The 13598-nt window shown below is 34.7% G+C and overlaps 1 protein-coding gene across 1 annotated transcript in view; it reads left to right on the top strand.

Annotated features, from left to right (window-relative positions):
- Nucleotides 1–13598, top strand: part of LOC127554009 (target of Nesh-SH3-like) — a 122363-nt gene that overhangs the window by 64292 nt on the left and 44473 nt on the right. The window contains exon 2 of the mRNA XM_051985202.1: nucleotides 9254–9433. Coding sequence (XP_051841162.1) covers nucleotides 9254–9433 — 180 coding nt within the window. The remainder of the gene's footprint in view (nucleotides 1–9253; nucleotides 9434–13598) is intronic.

The following is a 13598-nucleotide window of genomic DNA, read 5'->3' as shown; positions in this document are numbered from 1 at the left end:
ACTGAACCACAATATTTCTTTTGCTAACTCATGGCAAACTTATGTTTACTAAACCATAAAATTTCTTTTGTTCAATTTTCCCCAGGAAAATTAATATGTAGAGATATACAATTATTAATAACCGGACATACTACAAAATAAATGTCATCTTATTCCCCAACTAAATATCTTACTATTCTTTTCTACTTGAATTCATTTTTCTTGATTTCTTATGACAGACAAACTCAACTGAAGTTTATAGAGAAAGCCCAAACATAGTTAGCACTGAGATTAGTGCATTGCTGTTATTATTCAGGCCTCTAAATCTTGTGTTGTTTCATTTTATGTCGATTGAGAAAGGTCACTATTACTTTTAGGACCATCTACTTCCTGCCAAATAATTTACAGATGATCTTCTACATTAAATCTATAGCAAACTTAAATACTTAGAATAGACATTTTTACTATCTATATGTGGCAGTTTTGAGGAGGCATGAGGGGCAGTGTGGTATAGTGGTTGGAGTGCTGGATTTGGACCAAACTCAAATCTGAGTTTGAGTCATGCCTTAGATACATAATGACTGTTTAACCTAGGACAAGCTCTTTGATTTCCCAGTATCCAGTATCTTTAAGGGCTATGAGTTGGGGAGAAGAGCTGATCTGATAGGCAGAGAAAGTTTTCTCACCTGGGAACTCCCTAGACTAGTGAAATCACAAACCCAGTCCTGATCCTCTAATAATATACACAGTGTCATTTAGAGAGCAGGTGTTAAATGTATAAAGTGAAAATTTTCACACTTAAAAATAGTATCCAAATGTCCCAATCTCTTGTTTGTGTTTCCAGAAGGAAAGCAGCCAGAAAGGGAATTAAGTTAGGCCTCCTCCTTTAGAACAGGCTTTTTGCTAGGGCAAAAAGAACATGTTATCACAAATCAGTCTGGCCAGAATAGCTCACTGAAACTGCCCCAGGGATGCATAAAAAGACTCTTCTATTATAAGTAGTTAAATGGGATACTCTTTATAGCAGTAGCTGGATTCCAAATGACACCTGGACTGTTCTGCCTTCAGGCACACACCGGGGATTTAACAGAAAGGGAAGACTGATGTCAATAGCACAGTTCTGCCCCTACCTGCTTTGCTTTTCCATAATTTTTGCAGTAAGATTCTCAGAATTTTCTCTAATATATTAAACTTGTTAGCTGGGTCATAGAGGAAAGGTAAAATACATGGAAAAACTACTATATCAAAAGCTAATAATTCTTCATAGTAAAACTGCTGTACAATTAAGGTTTTCACCCACTTCCAAACTAACTCAGGGCCACTTTGGCTGTGCTTGTGATATGGATATTCAAGATGACATGCTTATCCTTTCCTGATTTAGTATCAGATACTCAGCTTACCACATCATCACCTTTCCCAAAGCTGTCATTGATCCCTTGCAGGGGTCCTCAAACTAGGGCTGCGGGCCAGATGCAGCAGCTGAGGACGATTATCCCCCTCACCCAGGTCTATGAAGTTTCTTTATTTAAAGGCCCACAAGACAAAGTTTTTGTTTTTACTATAGTCTGGCCCTCCAGAAGTCTGAGGGACAATGAACTGGCCCCCTATTTAAAAAGTTTGAGGACCCCTGCTGGGATCTGATAATCACAGCCTTTACTCATTGAGTTGTCCAGTCAGAATGAGACAGAAACTCATCCTATCTATATCTTTCCAGCAAACTTCATAGTTGGGTCAAAATTCTGAGAATCACTGAAATTACCTGTCTGTATCAGTAGTAAAGATAGCTTGTTTCTACCCCACTTCCACAATAAATTTAGGCTTGATTCTTCCGTAGTTAACAAGTCTTCTCTTTTTTTTTCTCTTTCCCATTACCTGAACATCTTTCCCCATTGAAGTATAATGTACAGATTATTGGATTCAGTCAAAGGACCTGAGTTTGAATCTTTTTTCTGCCACTTAAAGCATATGTGACCTTATTCCGATTATATTACTTCTTTGATTCTTAATTTACTTATCTAAAAATGAGGAGGGGTAGACAATGGAGTTCCAAGATTCTTTATAATTCCCAATCACTAATGGAGTTAGGTTTTAAAGGATAGAAACCAATTCAAATTTGTTTGTAATGCCAGGACTTAGCACAGAGCTGTGTACATAGTTTAATACATTTTTGATTGTTAGTTTATGATCCTAAGGAAAGAAAGAAGAAGAAAGAAGGAAGTGAAGGAAAAAGAAGGGAGGGGAAAAGTAAGGGAAGGAGGGAGAAATGTGAAAAGAGAAAAAGAACATCAAAGTCACTCTACTCTGAAGGAGCTTACATTCTAATAGTGTAGAGGACATATACATGAAATTTCTGCTGCAACCCAATGGAAAGGTCCTATGTTCCAACAAAGCATATGTCAATACATCTTCTTTAATGCCATTTTCAATTACCACAACCAAATGCATTTTTTATATTTAACTACTTTAAAGTGTCAAGGAATTTGTTGATGAGAACTTTCTTGGCTGTGACTGCTGAGAAAGAGCTCCTCATGGGTGGTAACTGGTCAGTAGTTGGAGATGGTTATTGAAGTGTTAGTCACGGTTCAACTCTCTGGTACAATTCTCCATATGTTCTCTGTTAGGGTGCCTTGCTACTTCACTTAGCTTGATCTTCTGGTCCCATATGGGAGAGTTGGTTGATGATTGGTAGGGATGGCTGATCCCTTCCCCAAGGTTGCTTCTCTGAATGATGACTACAGAGTTTAGACTGGAGAATCTATTGTAGCTATCTACATAACAGTGTTGATTTTATCTTTCTTTGAAGAGAGAGGCAATATCCTATCAGCTGTTTGATTTTGTATCTCTTCTACCTCACCACTTTTACAAAGCTGCATGACATGTTTATTTTAAAAATAAAAAAAGAATTATAATTTTGTGTTGAAAATGTTTTGAGAACCCCACAATTGTCTTTAAAACCAATGAAGATACCCCAGGATGGTGAAAAATGTGGGTTAGGGTTAAATATCATAGATCAAGTAGTACCCAAAGTAAACTTTGACAGTTTCCAATCATTATTCATGACCATGGTGGTGACTATTTCCCGAAAACTTTCACATTCTTTTTTTTTGTTTCTCTTTCATTTCCATTGGCATATGTTTCATTTAGCCATATGGTGTGAGGGAATGCTTTTTGAATATTTCCATGTCTCTGTACTTGTAATATCACTTCTTAAACATGTCAGACTATGATTTTATACTAAATGTATATGTTATGCAGCCCACCAACAGATTCTCACACAGTTAATGAAGAAAGATGGTTCAGTCATTCAGTAAACACCTTTCCAAACCACTCAACACTTCTTTGATATGTTTTCAAGACTTATCACTTTCTCACAAAATTGACGATTTCCTTCCAATAGTAACAGTAGCTATAGAATGAAAGACAGTTCTTCCCCATCTCCCCTTCCTCCACTCTTGAGCTATATTCAATGACCAATTTTTTTCAGCTCTTTCCAGAAAGTTCCCAAATGAATAAAGACTTGACCTATAATTCTATTAGTATAGGTATTTCCCTATAGAGAAAGGAATTTTTACTGCCAACAAAGGTCTGTATTTTGTCTGAGGTCTTAGATAGTTGTTTAGAAGATTAAGAAATTAAGTGATTTCCTCATGGTCATATATCTAGTATAATTCAGAAGTAGGATTTGAATCCAGGTTATTCTGATTCCCAAGCTGACTGTTCATTAAGAATAGCAACTTACCCATGTTAACATATTCAGTTTATATCAGAGAAAGGACTGAAACCCAGTTTAATGGAAACTGTTAATTGATAGAAGAAAATTATAATTAATTAAGCATATTCATGTTGTACATCAATGCTTACATAAGATTTTCCTTATAAGAATTCGGTGTGCTAAGAGAAACAAATACTATTATCCAACCATTACAGATGGGGAAACTGAGACTCACAGAAATTAAGGGAATTGCCCATGTTCATAGCTGTTTTCAGAGCTATTATTTAAGCTCAATTCACCTGACTCTAAGAGTACTGTACTCATTTCTCTACTACTTCTCATACTGGACTCATTTCACTACTCTAAAATGGAGGTTTCTAAAAATAAATAGCCAGAATAACTGATGAATTCATAGAGGCATCTATCCCATTGGATACCACAGAAATAGTATCTATCCAGTCACTCTATTTTGGCTAATTTCTAATTGGCATTTAAAAAGGTTTACTTACCCCAAATTGATGTACTTGATATACTTTTATTTAGCCTCAAAGTTGTATATATGTGCTCTATTCTTTGTTTTGAAATTAATACATTAAACTAGATAAATTCTCTATGAGTAAAAACCACATTTCTTTTTTGAATTCAGACTCCAACATATAATGTAATATTATATGTAATATATAATGTATATTATATAATAATGTAAAACAATCATTAGACTTCATCACATTGATTATATAATAATAATAGAATATAATCAGTATCACAGGATAAGATATTAAGTGCTATAAGAAATAAAGATGAGTTTTTTTTGGTCCAACGTACAGTCAGAAATCTATCTTCAGATTAGCCATGTGAACAACTCATTTAACTTCCATCTGCCTCAGTTGCTTCATCTGCTTTCCAGGATTGTTGTGAGAATAAAGCTTTTACTGAAACTTAGGACACAATATAAATATTAATTATTGCCAATACCATTGCTTTTATTATTCTTAACAAAGAGGACATAATTAACCTCTTGAAGACCTCATCAACTTTTGCTTGGATTATTGCAAAAGCCCATTAATTAATTGGTTTCCCTGCCTTGTCCCTCCCTTCACCAATCCATCCTCTGTACACCTGCCAAATTGATTTTCCTAAAGCACAGGTCTCATCATGTCATTCCCCTACTCAAAAAAACCTGCTGTTTCTGCTTTTAGGACTAAACACAAACCCCTTTGTTTGACATTTAAAGCCCTTTATATCCTATCCCCAACCTACCTTTTCAACCTTATTATTCAAAACTCCTTTGTAAGTATTCTAGGGTTCAGCTACAAATTGGTCTGTTTTCCATTTCTAACAAATAGCATTCTATGACCCCTGTCCAGTTCTTCTCCAAGCCTGTGATAGCCTTCTACCTCACTTCTGCCTCAGGATCCCCTCTTTTTTATTTTAAAAGCCCCATTTTAGAAATGAAGCTTTTCCTGACCTCCCAGCTACTAGTGTCCTTCTAGTTCAAATTATCTCACAGTTATTTTGTATCTACTTACATACTTAAATGTTTCACCCAATAGAAAGTAAGTTTTCTTCAAGGACAGAAATGGTTTTGATTTTGCTTTCATATTGCCAGTATCCAAGACAATACCTGGTAAGTGATAAACACTTCATGAATTTAGCTCATGCTCAGAATATAGGAGTTATATAAATGTGTTCTAGAAAAGCAGAATCATTAAATACCTAATAATAATAATATCAATGTGAATGAAGTAGTTGACACTTGTAAAGACTTAAGGATAGTTTCTGAATCAGACTAGTAGCTAGATAGCATGGTGGATAGAGTGCAGTATCTGTTGTCAGGAAGATTCTAACTTCAAATGCAGCCTCTAAGTCACTTAATCTTACCTGCTTCAGTTTCTGCACTTGTAAAATGAGCTGGAAATCCCTCTAGTGTCTTTGTCAAGAAAATACTAAATGAGGTTATGAATAGTTAGATATGATTGAAAACTGACTGAACAACAAAACAACTGAATCAGACTGCATGTAAATAACAGTTATTGGTCAGTCTATAAGCCTTTGTCAGTAACAATTCTAAGCTCTGGGGATACAAAGAAAGGCACAGTTCCTGCCCTTTTAAGAAACTTGTATTCTAACAGAGGTAACAACTGGTAAATAAATAGATATATACAAAAGATAAATTTAGAAGAGAAGTGAGGCACCTGCAGTTGGGGAATTTGGGAAATTTTCCTAAAGAAGATAAAATTTGGGTTGAGTCTTCAAGGAAAGGAAAGCAGATAGCAATTATAAGGATGGAGTGCTAGTAAATGTGTTAGTGTGAGAGTGTCAAGTTCAAGGAATGACATGTTGGTCATTGTAGCTGGATTAGAGGGTGTTTGAATAGGAATAAAAATATAAGAAGATTGGAAAGTTAGGAAAAATCTGCATAATGAAGAGCATTAAATTCTAGATAGGAATTTTATATTCAGTCTTGTAGGTGCATTTGAGTTTACTGATGACAGGGTTAAACTTACACTTTAGAAAAATTGCCTTGGCACCTGGGTATAGGATGACTTGGGATGAGAAAAGAGAAGAGGCAGGGAGACAGATTAGAAGAAAATATCTTCTCATATCCCTTTTTAGTCTTCATCCTTTATGACCCCTCTACTATATTTGACACTTTGGGCTACTTTGTGTTTAAAAGACACTCTTTCCTCTATAGATATTAGTGTCTTATATTTTCATTCTTCTCTTGTCTTCTCTTTCTTTCTTTCTTTCTTTCTTTCTTTCTTTCTTTCTTTCTTTCTTTCTTTCTTTCTTTCTTTCTTTCTTTTTGAGATTCAGTATTGAGTTGAGATCAAAAGACTTGTCCCAGGTTACAAAGCTAGCAAGGGTTAAGTATCTGAGGCAGGATTTGAACTCGGGTCTTTCTGTCTCCAGGGCTGATCCTCTATCTACTGCACCATCTAGCTGTCTCAAGACATCCTTTTCAATCTGCTTTGCTGGCTTATCATTCATTGGACACCCACCCAACTATACTCTATTCTCTTTTCTTTTTTGGTATCTCATCAGTTTCCATGATCTCTTTAAAGACAATTTCCAGATTTATATATCTAACCCTAGTTTCTTTCCTGAGCTCCAAATACCTGTTAGTCATCTTAGACTAGATATCCTTTAGGCCTCTCAAACTCAGTAGATTCAAACTCATTTATATTTTCCTCCTAAATCTTCTCTTTTTCCAAACACCTCTATCAAAGGCAACACTATCCTCAGTCTTTTAGGTTCAAATGCCAATACTCAATAAATTCCAATGGCCCATATTGTCTATAGGCACTAAACTAAATATCCAATCCTTTATTTGAAAAGTAAAGATCTTCACTTCTTAGACCATTTCTTTATTTCTAAATTTCTTCTACTCTAGTCTACTCCATGCATTCTATGGTCTAATGCCCACATCAAAAAAAAAAAAAGTGCTGTGCTCTATGAGTGAAGCAGAACTGAAGTAGTTAAAAAAAAAAAAAAAAAAACAAGATGCACAAATTTAGAGACATCTTTGCTCCAAATGGACTCTTTCTGCACAATCTGTAGTAGAGACTTCTGAGGTCATATTAATCTGATTGACAAGCTGTACTTTAACTCCAATACAATGGTGTAATTTTAGTCCTCTTCCAGAATGAAGAACAACAACCAATCAGAAGATTGATAAGAAAGACAGAGAGGGAGAACATTCAAAGTGAACATTCAAGATGTTCTTGGTGCTCCAACAAAGAGAGGAAAGAAGAAAATAAAAACCTAGAAAAGAATTTCAGAAGATCTATGCATGGACTTTCCTAGTGCATTCTACCTAGTTAGCCTACCCCTTTCTTTGAATATCTTTTATATTGCCAATTCTAATGTTTTTAAGATTTCAGCAAGAAAAATAACTGCGATATCAAAAGAATACTGAGTGGCCAAAAAATTGTCCAGTTCTCTTGGGCTTCTATCCCCAAAAGATACTAAAGAAGGGAAAGGGACTGGTATGTGCCAAAATGTTTGTGGCAGCCCTGTTTGTAGTGGCTAGAAGCTGGAAAATGGATGGATGCCCATCAATTGGAGAAAGGTTGGGTAAATTGTGGTATATGAATGTTGTGGAATATTATTGTTCTGTAATAAATGACTAGCAGGATGAATACAGAGAGGCTTGGAGAGACTTACATGAATTGATGCTAAGTGAAATGAGCAGAACCAGGCGATCATTAAATACTTCAACAACGATACTGTATGAGGATGTATTCTGATGGAAGTGGATTTCTTTGACAAAGAAATCTAACTCAGTTCCAACTGATCGATGATGGACAGAAGCAGCTACACCCAAAGAAAGAACACTGGGAAATGAATGTAAACTGTTTGCATTTTTGTTTTTCTTCCCAGGTTATTTATACCTTCTGAATCCAGTTCTCCCTGTGCAACAAAAGAACTGTTCAGTTCTGCACACATATATTGTATCTAGGATATACTGTAATCTATTTAACATATATAAGACTGCTTGCCATCTGGGGGAGGGGGTGAAGGGAGGGAGGGGAAAAATCGGAACAGAAGTGAGTGCAAGGGATAATGTTGTAAAAAATTACCCTGGCATGGGTTCTGTCAATAAAAAGTTATTTTAAAGAATTGTCCAGTTCTCTTATTTATTTCTTCTTTGCACTACTCCAAAAAGGATGGGCAATGCTGCTAGGAACAGAGCATTGGATATTGTCCTGGCTTGGACATTTACTACCTTAATTCCATCTCTAACATTATTTGCAATTTATCCATTATATCTCTTATTCATATATAGTCACATGTATGTTATCTCTCCATTAGATTGTAAGCTTCTTGAAGGCAGGAACTTTCTTTTGCCTTTCTTTGTATCTCCAGCTCTTAGCACAATGCCAAATACATAGTAGTTGCTTAATAAATGCTATTTGATAATTAAGTGACTTAAGAGGAGTATCTTCTCTGGGATTCAAGTTCCTCATTGTATTGGATTAGAAGAGTTGATTAGAAGAGATAATGTTTAAAGTCTCTTCTAAGACTTACATAAACTGATACAAAGTAAAATGAGCAAAACCAGAAGAACATTGTACACAAGAATAGCACTATTGTACAAAAGGATTGAAAATGACTTAGATATTCTCAGAAATACAATGATCCAAGGTAATAACAAAAGGTGCATAATGAAAAATGTTATCTGCATTCAGAGAAAGAACTGATGTTGTCTGAGTACAGGAAAAAGGGAAGAAAGAGGGAAAAGAAAGGATAGAATTTGGAAATCAAAACTTAAAAATAAATAATAAATGTTAATAATTGTTTCACATATTATTGAGGGGAAAAAGATAAAACATTATTTCTTTAAAATCTCTTCTAACTTTATTCTGTGACCTTAGAATTAACTGCATTTTAGCCATCTCCTTGTAAAGTGTTTTGGAAACAGTTTATGACTGGCTCTGGTAAATAGTCGCATCTGCTTAGTCTTCATAACCACAACTTATCTTTTGGTTCCCAGTTTTCACAGATGTTCAAAAAAGGAATTAAAATAGCATCTCTCCCATTCTCTCTATTCACCTCCAGGTAAAAGGCCAAACCTGAAAGTCTATATCAATACCACAGGTGACTCCATTCTCATGAAGTTTCTTCGTCCAGATCCAAATACGAAATTAGAAGGTTTTCTCTTGGGATATGGCAGCAATTCACATTCCAACCAATACTTCCCATTACCTGCAGAAGGAAAGTCATCTCAGGCTGAAGTTGGTAAGATAATTGGCATCTGAGGGTGAAGGTGAATGGAAGTAGAGGGGTAATGGTAATGATTTAATTTGAAAACAAGAAAGTCAAGTAATTTTTTTAAAAAAACTGTCTAGCAGAGAAATAATAATCAAATTCACAGATCATCTTTAAGACTATCATGGATGTCGTTATACCCATAGTCCCTCAATACATGACAAAAATAAACAAATAAATAAAATGTGAACAAATCAAGTGGAGAGAAGACTGGGTCACTTTTTTAAAATAGCTTTTTATTTTTCAAAATATATGCATAGATAATTTTCATCATTCATTCTTGCTAAACCTTGTGTACAATTTTTTTCTCCCTTTCTACTTCCCATTCCCATAGATAACAAGTAATTCAATATAGGTTAAATTTAGATCACTTTGTTTTGATTCTTGGTTCCAAAACCCTTGGATATACATGACTGACTGTGGGGAAAAGTGCTTTAATTTCTTCAATTGAAAAATGGGTATAATTACTTATGCTATGGGCAATTAGACAACACAGTGGATAGAGTGCCAGGGCCTAAAGTCAGTAAAACTCATCTCAGACTCAGACACTAACTAGCTGTGTGACCCTGAGCAAGGTACTCAATCCCATTTGCCTTGATTTCCTCATCTGTAAAATGAGCTGGAGTAGAAAATGGCAAATCACACCAAGAAAATCCCAAATAAAATCATGAATAATGAAACACAGCTGAAAAATGACCAAAAACATAGTATTATTGTTGGTCAAATGCCTTATAAACCTCGAAAATTTTAAAGATATGATTCAATATCTACACCATTTTTATGTGAGCAGTTTTCTCCATCATTCTTTTTTCTTCTTCCTCTCTATGTAGAATTTGGTAGTATGAAATTTATTAGTAATTAGTAATTCATTAAAATTACAATATTATCAGCATAATAAGAAATGATCTTTCAGGGTATACTTCCATGTAGGCTAAATTAGTTCTTTTCCTTATAAAACATTGAAATCTGGAGACTTAAAGGAGAATAAAGGCTTGAGCAGTTGACATACATCAAGAGTCTGATTGTCTATAATTAGGGAGTAAATACTAACATACTTGCTGTGTGGCTACTAAAAAAAAACCCATCTTCTCCCTTCAACATATTTGGTAGACCATTCTACCAACACAGCCAGAAAAACTGCTCAACTGAACATTCTTTCCCTGATCTGAATGTCTTTTCCCCTGTCAAGGCTAAATAAACATTCTTTTTTGTTATATATTCTACAAGATCTCATTTAGTTCTAGTCTTACATCTGAGGTACCAGACCACTCTTAGTCAAACCTAAACTGTTAGATCATAGAATTATTCATTTTCTTTTTTTAAAAAATTGTTGTGCATAGCATTAAATTCCAAATATAAAATCCTTGGTAGTCCATACAGAGAAAAGTGTTTTCCAGATAAAACTGTTCAAAAACTAATTTTTATTTTACAAGAGGAATATTCATTGTGAGCACTTTCAATTGGTATTCAAACAATCTAAAGTATAGATTTAGATTTGACAACATTTTCTTTGATTTTCAGTAGTTTAAGAGAACATTAACTGAAGCAGTAGAATAAAATTTACTTCCATGAAAGGTAAATCCAACTGTTTTAATGACAATTTTGGCTTGTTGACAATGACTATTAAAGATGTGTACCTCTTGACTTTTGGCCCAGTTTTCCAAGTAGAGTACTTCCATTACATTTCAAAAACCAAACGAGTAAAAACTACATAATTAAAATAGGAGTCCAGGCTCATTTTTACACAGGAGGGTAGCTGTGAAACATCTGGAGTATAGCTGTTATAGAAATAAATGTTGTCTGAGATTTAGGTACCTTGAACAAATATAACCAATGTAAACTTGGCATAAGTATACTATGCAGGATTTGAAAGTTTGCAAATGTTTCCTGTAGCAATCACACCTTATTCTGACTAGCAACAGGATACTTGTGCCTTATCCAAAACACACAAGGTGAAAACACAGGTCATATGACTTGTTCTTTCTTGAACATTATGAGTAATTTTTTGGTTTCTATTAATTTGCATTTGTCTAAATATTTCATATGCAGATTATACCAAACAATGCAATATAAAATAGATTACTAATATTTAAATGTTCACTTGAAAAACTGTGATAATAGTTGATATATTCATGTTTCATATAAGTCCTATTTGGGACCTACATTCAAACAAATACAGTATTATATTCGAGCAAATAAATAATAAGGTCTGTTATTTTCCTGGACAAAATGAAGGTATCCTATATCACAATGTTAGTAGTTTAAATGTACATGAAAAATCCATTCAAGAAAACAAAAAATGTTTTCTAAACAAAATATTCACCTTTGAAAACTGTTAACAATTTTAATGATCAAAGGATCTTATTGGCTTTTTCAAATAATATTCAAGAAGAAATTGTATTTATCCCAAACCAATTTTTTATTAGCTAAACTGCATATTGACCCCTGAAAATATATTAAAAAATGGAAATATATCAGCACTAATGGGAAAAAAGCATAGAGTTTGGAATCAGGAGAGTTTGAAAGCCACCTCAAATATTTATTAGTTGTATGATCTTGGATAAAGTAGTTTTATTCTTAGAGGTCAGCTATGTGATGCAATGGATAGAGCGCTGGACTTGGAATCAGGAATTTATGAATTCAAATTTAGCCTCAGACACTTATTAGTTGAGTGTAGCCCTGGACAAGTCACTTAACACTGCCTGCTCATTTGTAAAATGAGCTAGAAAAGAAAATGGCAAACCACTTCAGTGTCTTTGCCAAGAAAAACCACAAAAGGCTCATAAAGAGTCAGACGTAAAACAAAAAGTATAGTAAATTTACTTCTTAGAGCCTCAGTTTCCCCCAGCTGGTGTTGATAATACTGGCATATAGTAGGCACTGAATTGAATTGAATTACATAATCTATCTCCCAGGGAGATAGATCATCTAGATAGAGGAAGAGGGAAAGGGAGAGCGAGAGGGAAAAGAAGAGGGTGAAGGTAAAAGAGAGAGGGGGAAAGAGAGGAGGGGGGAAGAGAGGAAGTGAGAAGAGCGAGGGAGAAAGGAGAAAAGGAGAGAGAAAAAGGGAGAAGAAGAAGGAGATGGAGAGAAGGAAACAGAAAGAGCACATTTATTAAGGATTTATGTCCTTAGCATTTACCTTAGAATTTGGCACATAGGATGTAATTAGAAACAAAATAAATTCTGCCTTCAAGGAGCTTACATTCCAATGGAGAAAGGTGATAATACATAAAGGGGGAGTGGGGGGAGAAAAGAGAGATAAAACCCTATTGTGGTATGGTGTGGAATGGCAGCCTAAGCAGGAAGTTGAGGTAACTTTCTGGGTTTTAAAAATTAATTAATTGATTGATTGATTGATTTGGTTTTTTAAAGCAAGCCCATTTGTAAGTATTTTCAAATGTTTTCACATTAACTACATCACAGTAACATGCTGGCACTGCTAACTTACCAGTGGGATCTGAATTTAAAGTTTTTTCCCCTAGATAATCACTTCATTTACACACTACACTGCCAACTGCTTCTTTCTCCTTTCCTCCCTCTCCCCAACTAATGGTATTTTAGAGACAGCTGCCCATCATTTGGGATATTGACTATAGCTGTGAATGAAACAAATCAAACTTAATTGGCCCACACAGTTCTAACCAACTGAACCAACTCAGACAACCAGCTGCACGCTGGTTTCAGATGGCCTTGGATTACCACCATACTTTCAGTAGTTGTATACTTTAATGCTTTTCTCAAAGAATTAATAATAGGAGTATGAAAAAATAAAACAAAGCAAAAGTTTACTCTTTCTAGAAGCCAAATGCAGTAAACAGCCATGCTTTTTGTTTCCTTAGCTTCCAAAAATCCTTCTTGCTATATCCAATTCTGGGTTTTTTTGTTTGTTTGTTTGTTTTGGGGGGGAGGGTGGTCTTTTTTAATGATCTCTGTTATTCAATATCATTGCTTTATGTACAAGTCATAGTAGGATCAGTGAAGTAGCTACCCATTTTATGTAATATTTTAAGTGTGCCACATGTTTTACTACTTTATTCCTTTTAAATCCCATAGCAACCATAAAAGGTAGGTGCTATTATTAGGGTCAGAAATCTCAAAGAATAATTCACCTTTAGTCTTTTGCTTTCCTATG

This window comes from Antechinus flavipes, chromosome 3 (assembly GCF_016432865.1).
Source record: "Antechinus flavipes isolate AdamAnt ecotype Samford, QLD, Australia chromosome 3, AdamAnt_v2, whole genome shotgun sequence".
In the NCBI taxonomy this organism is placed as follows: Eukaryota; Metazoa; Chordata; class Mammalia; order Dasyuromorphia; family Dasyuridae; genus Antechinus; species Antechinus flavipes.
This window is presented reverse-complemented; position numbering and strand designations above follow the sequence as displayed.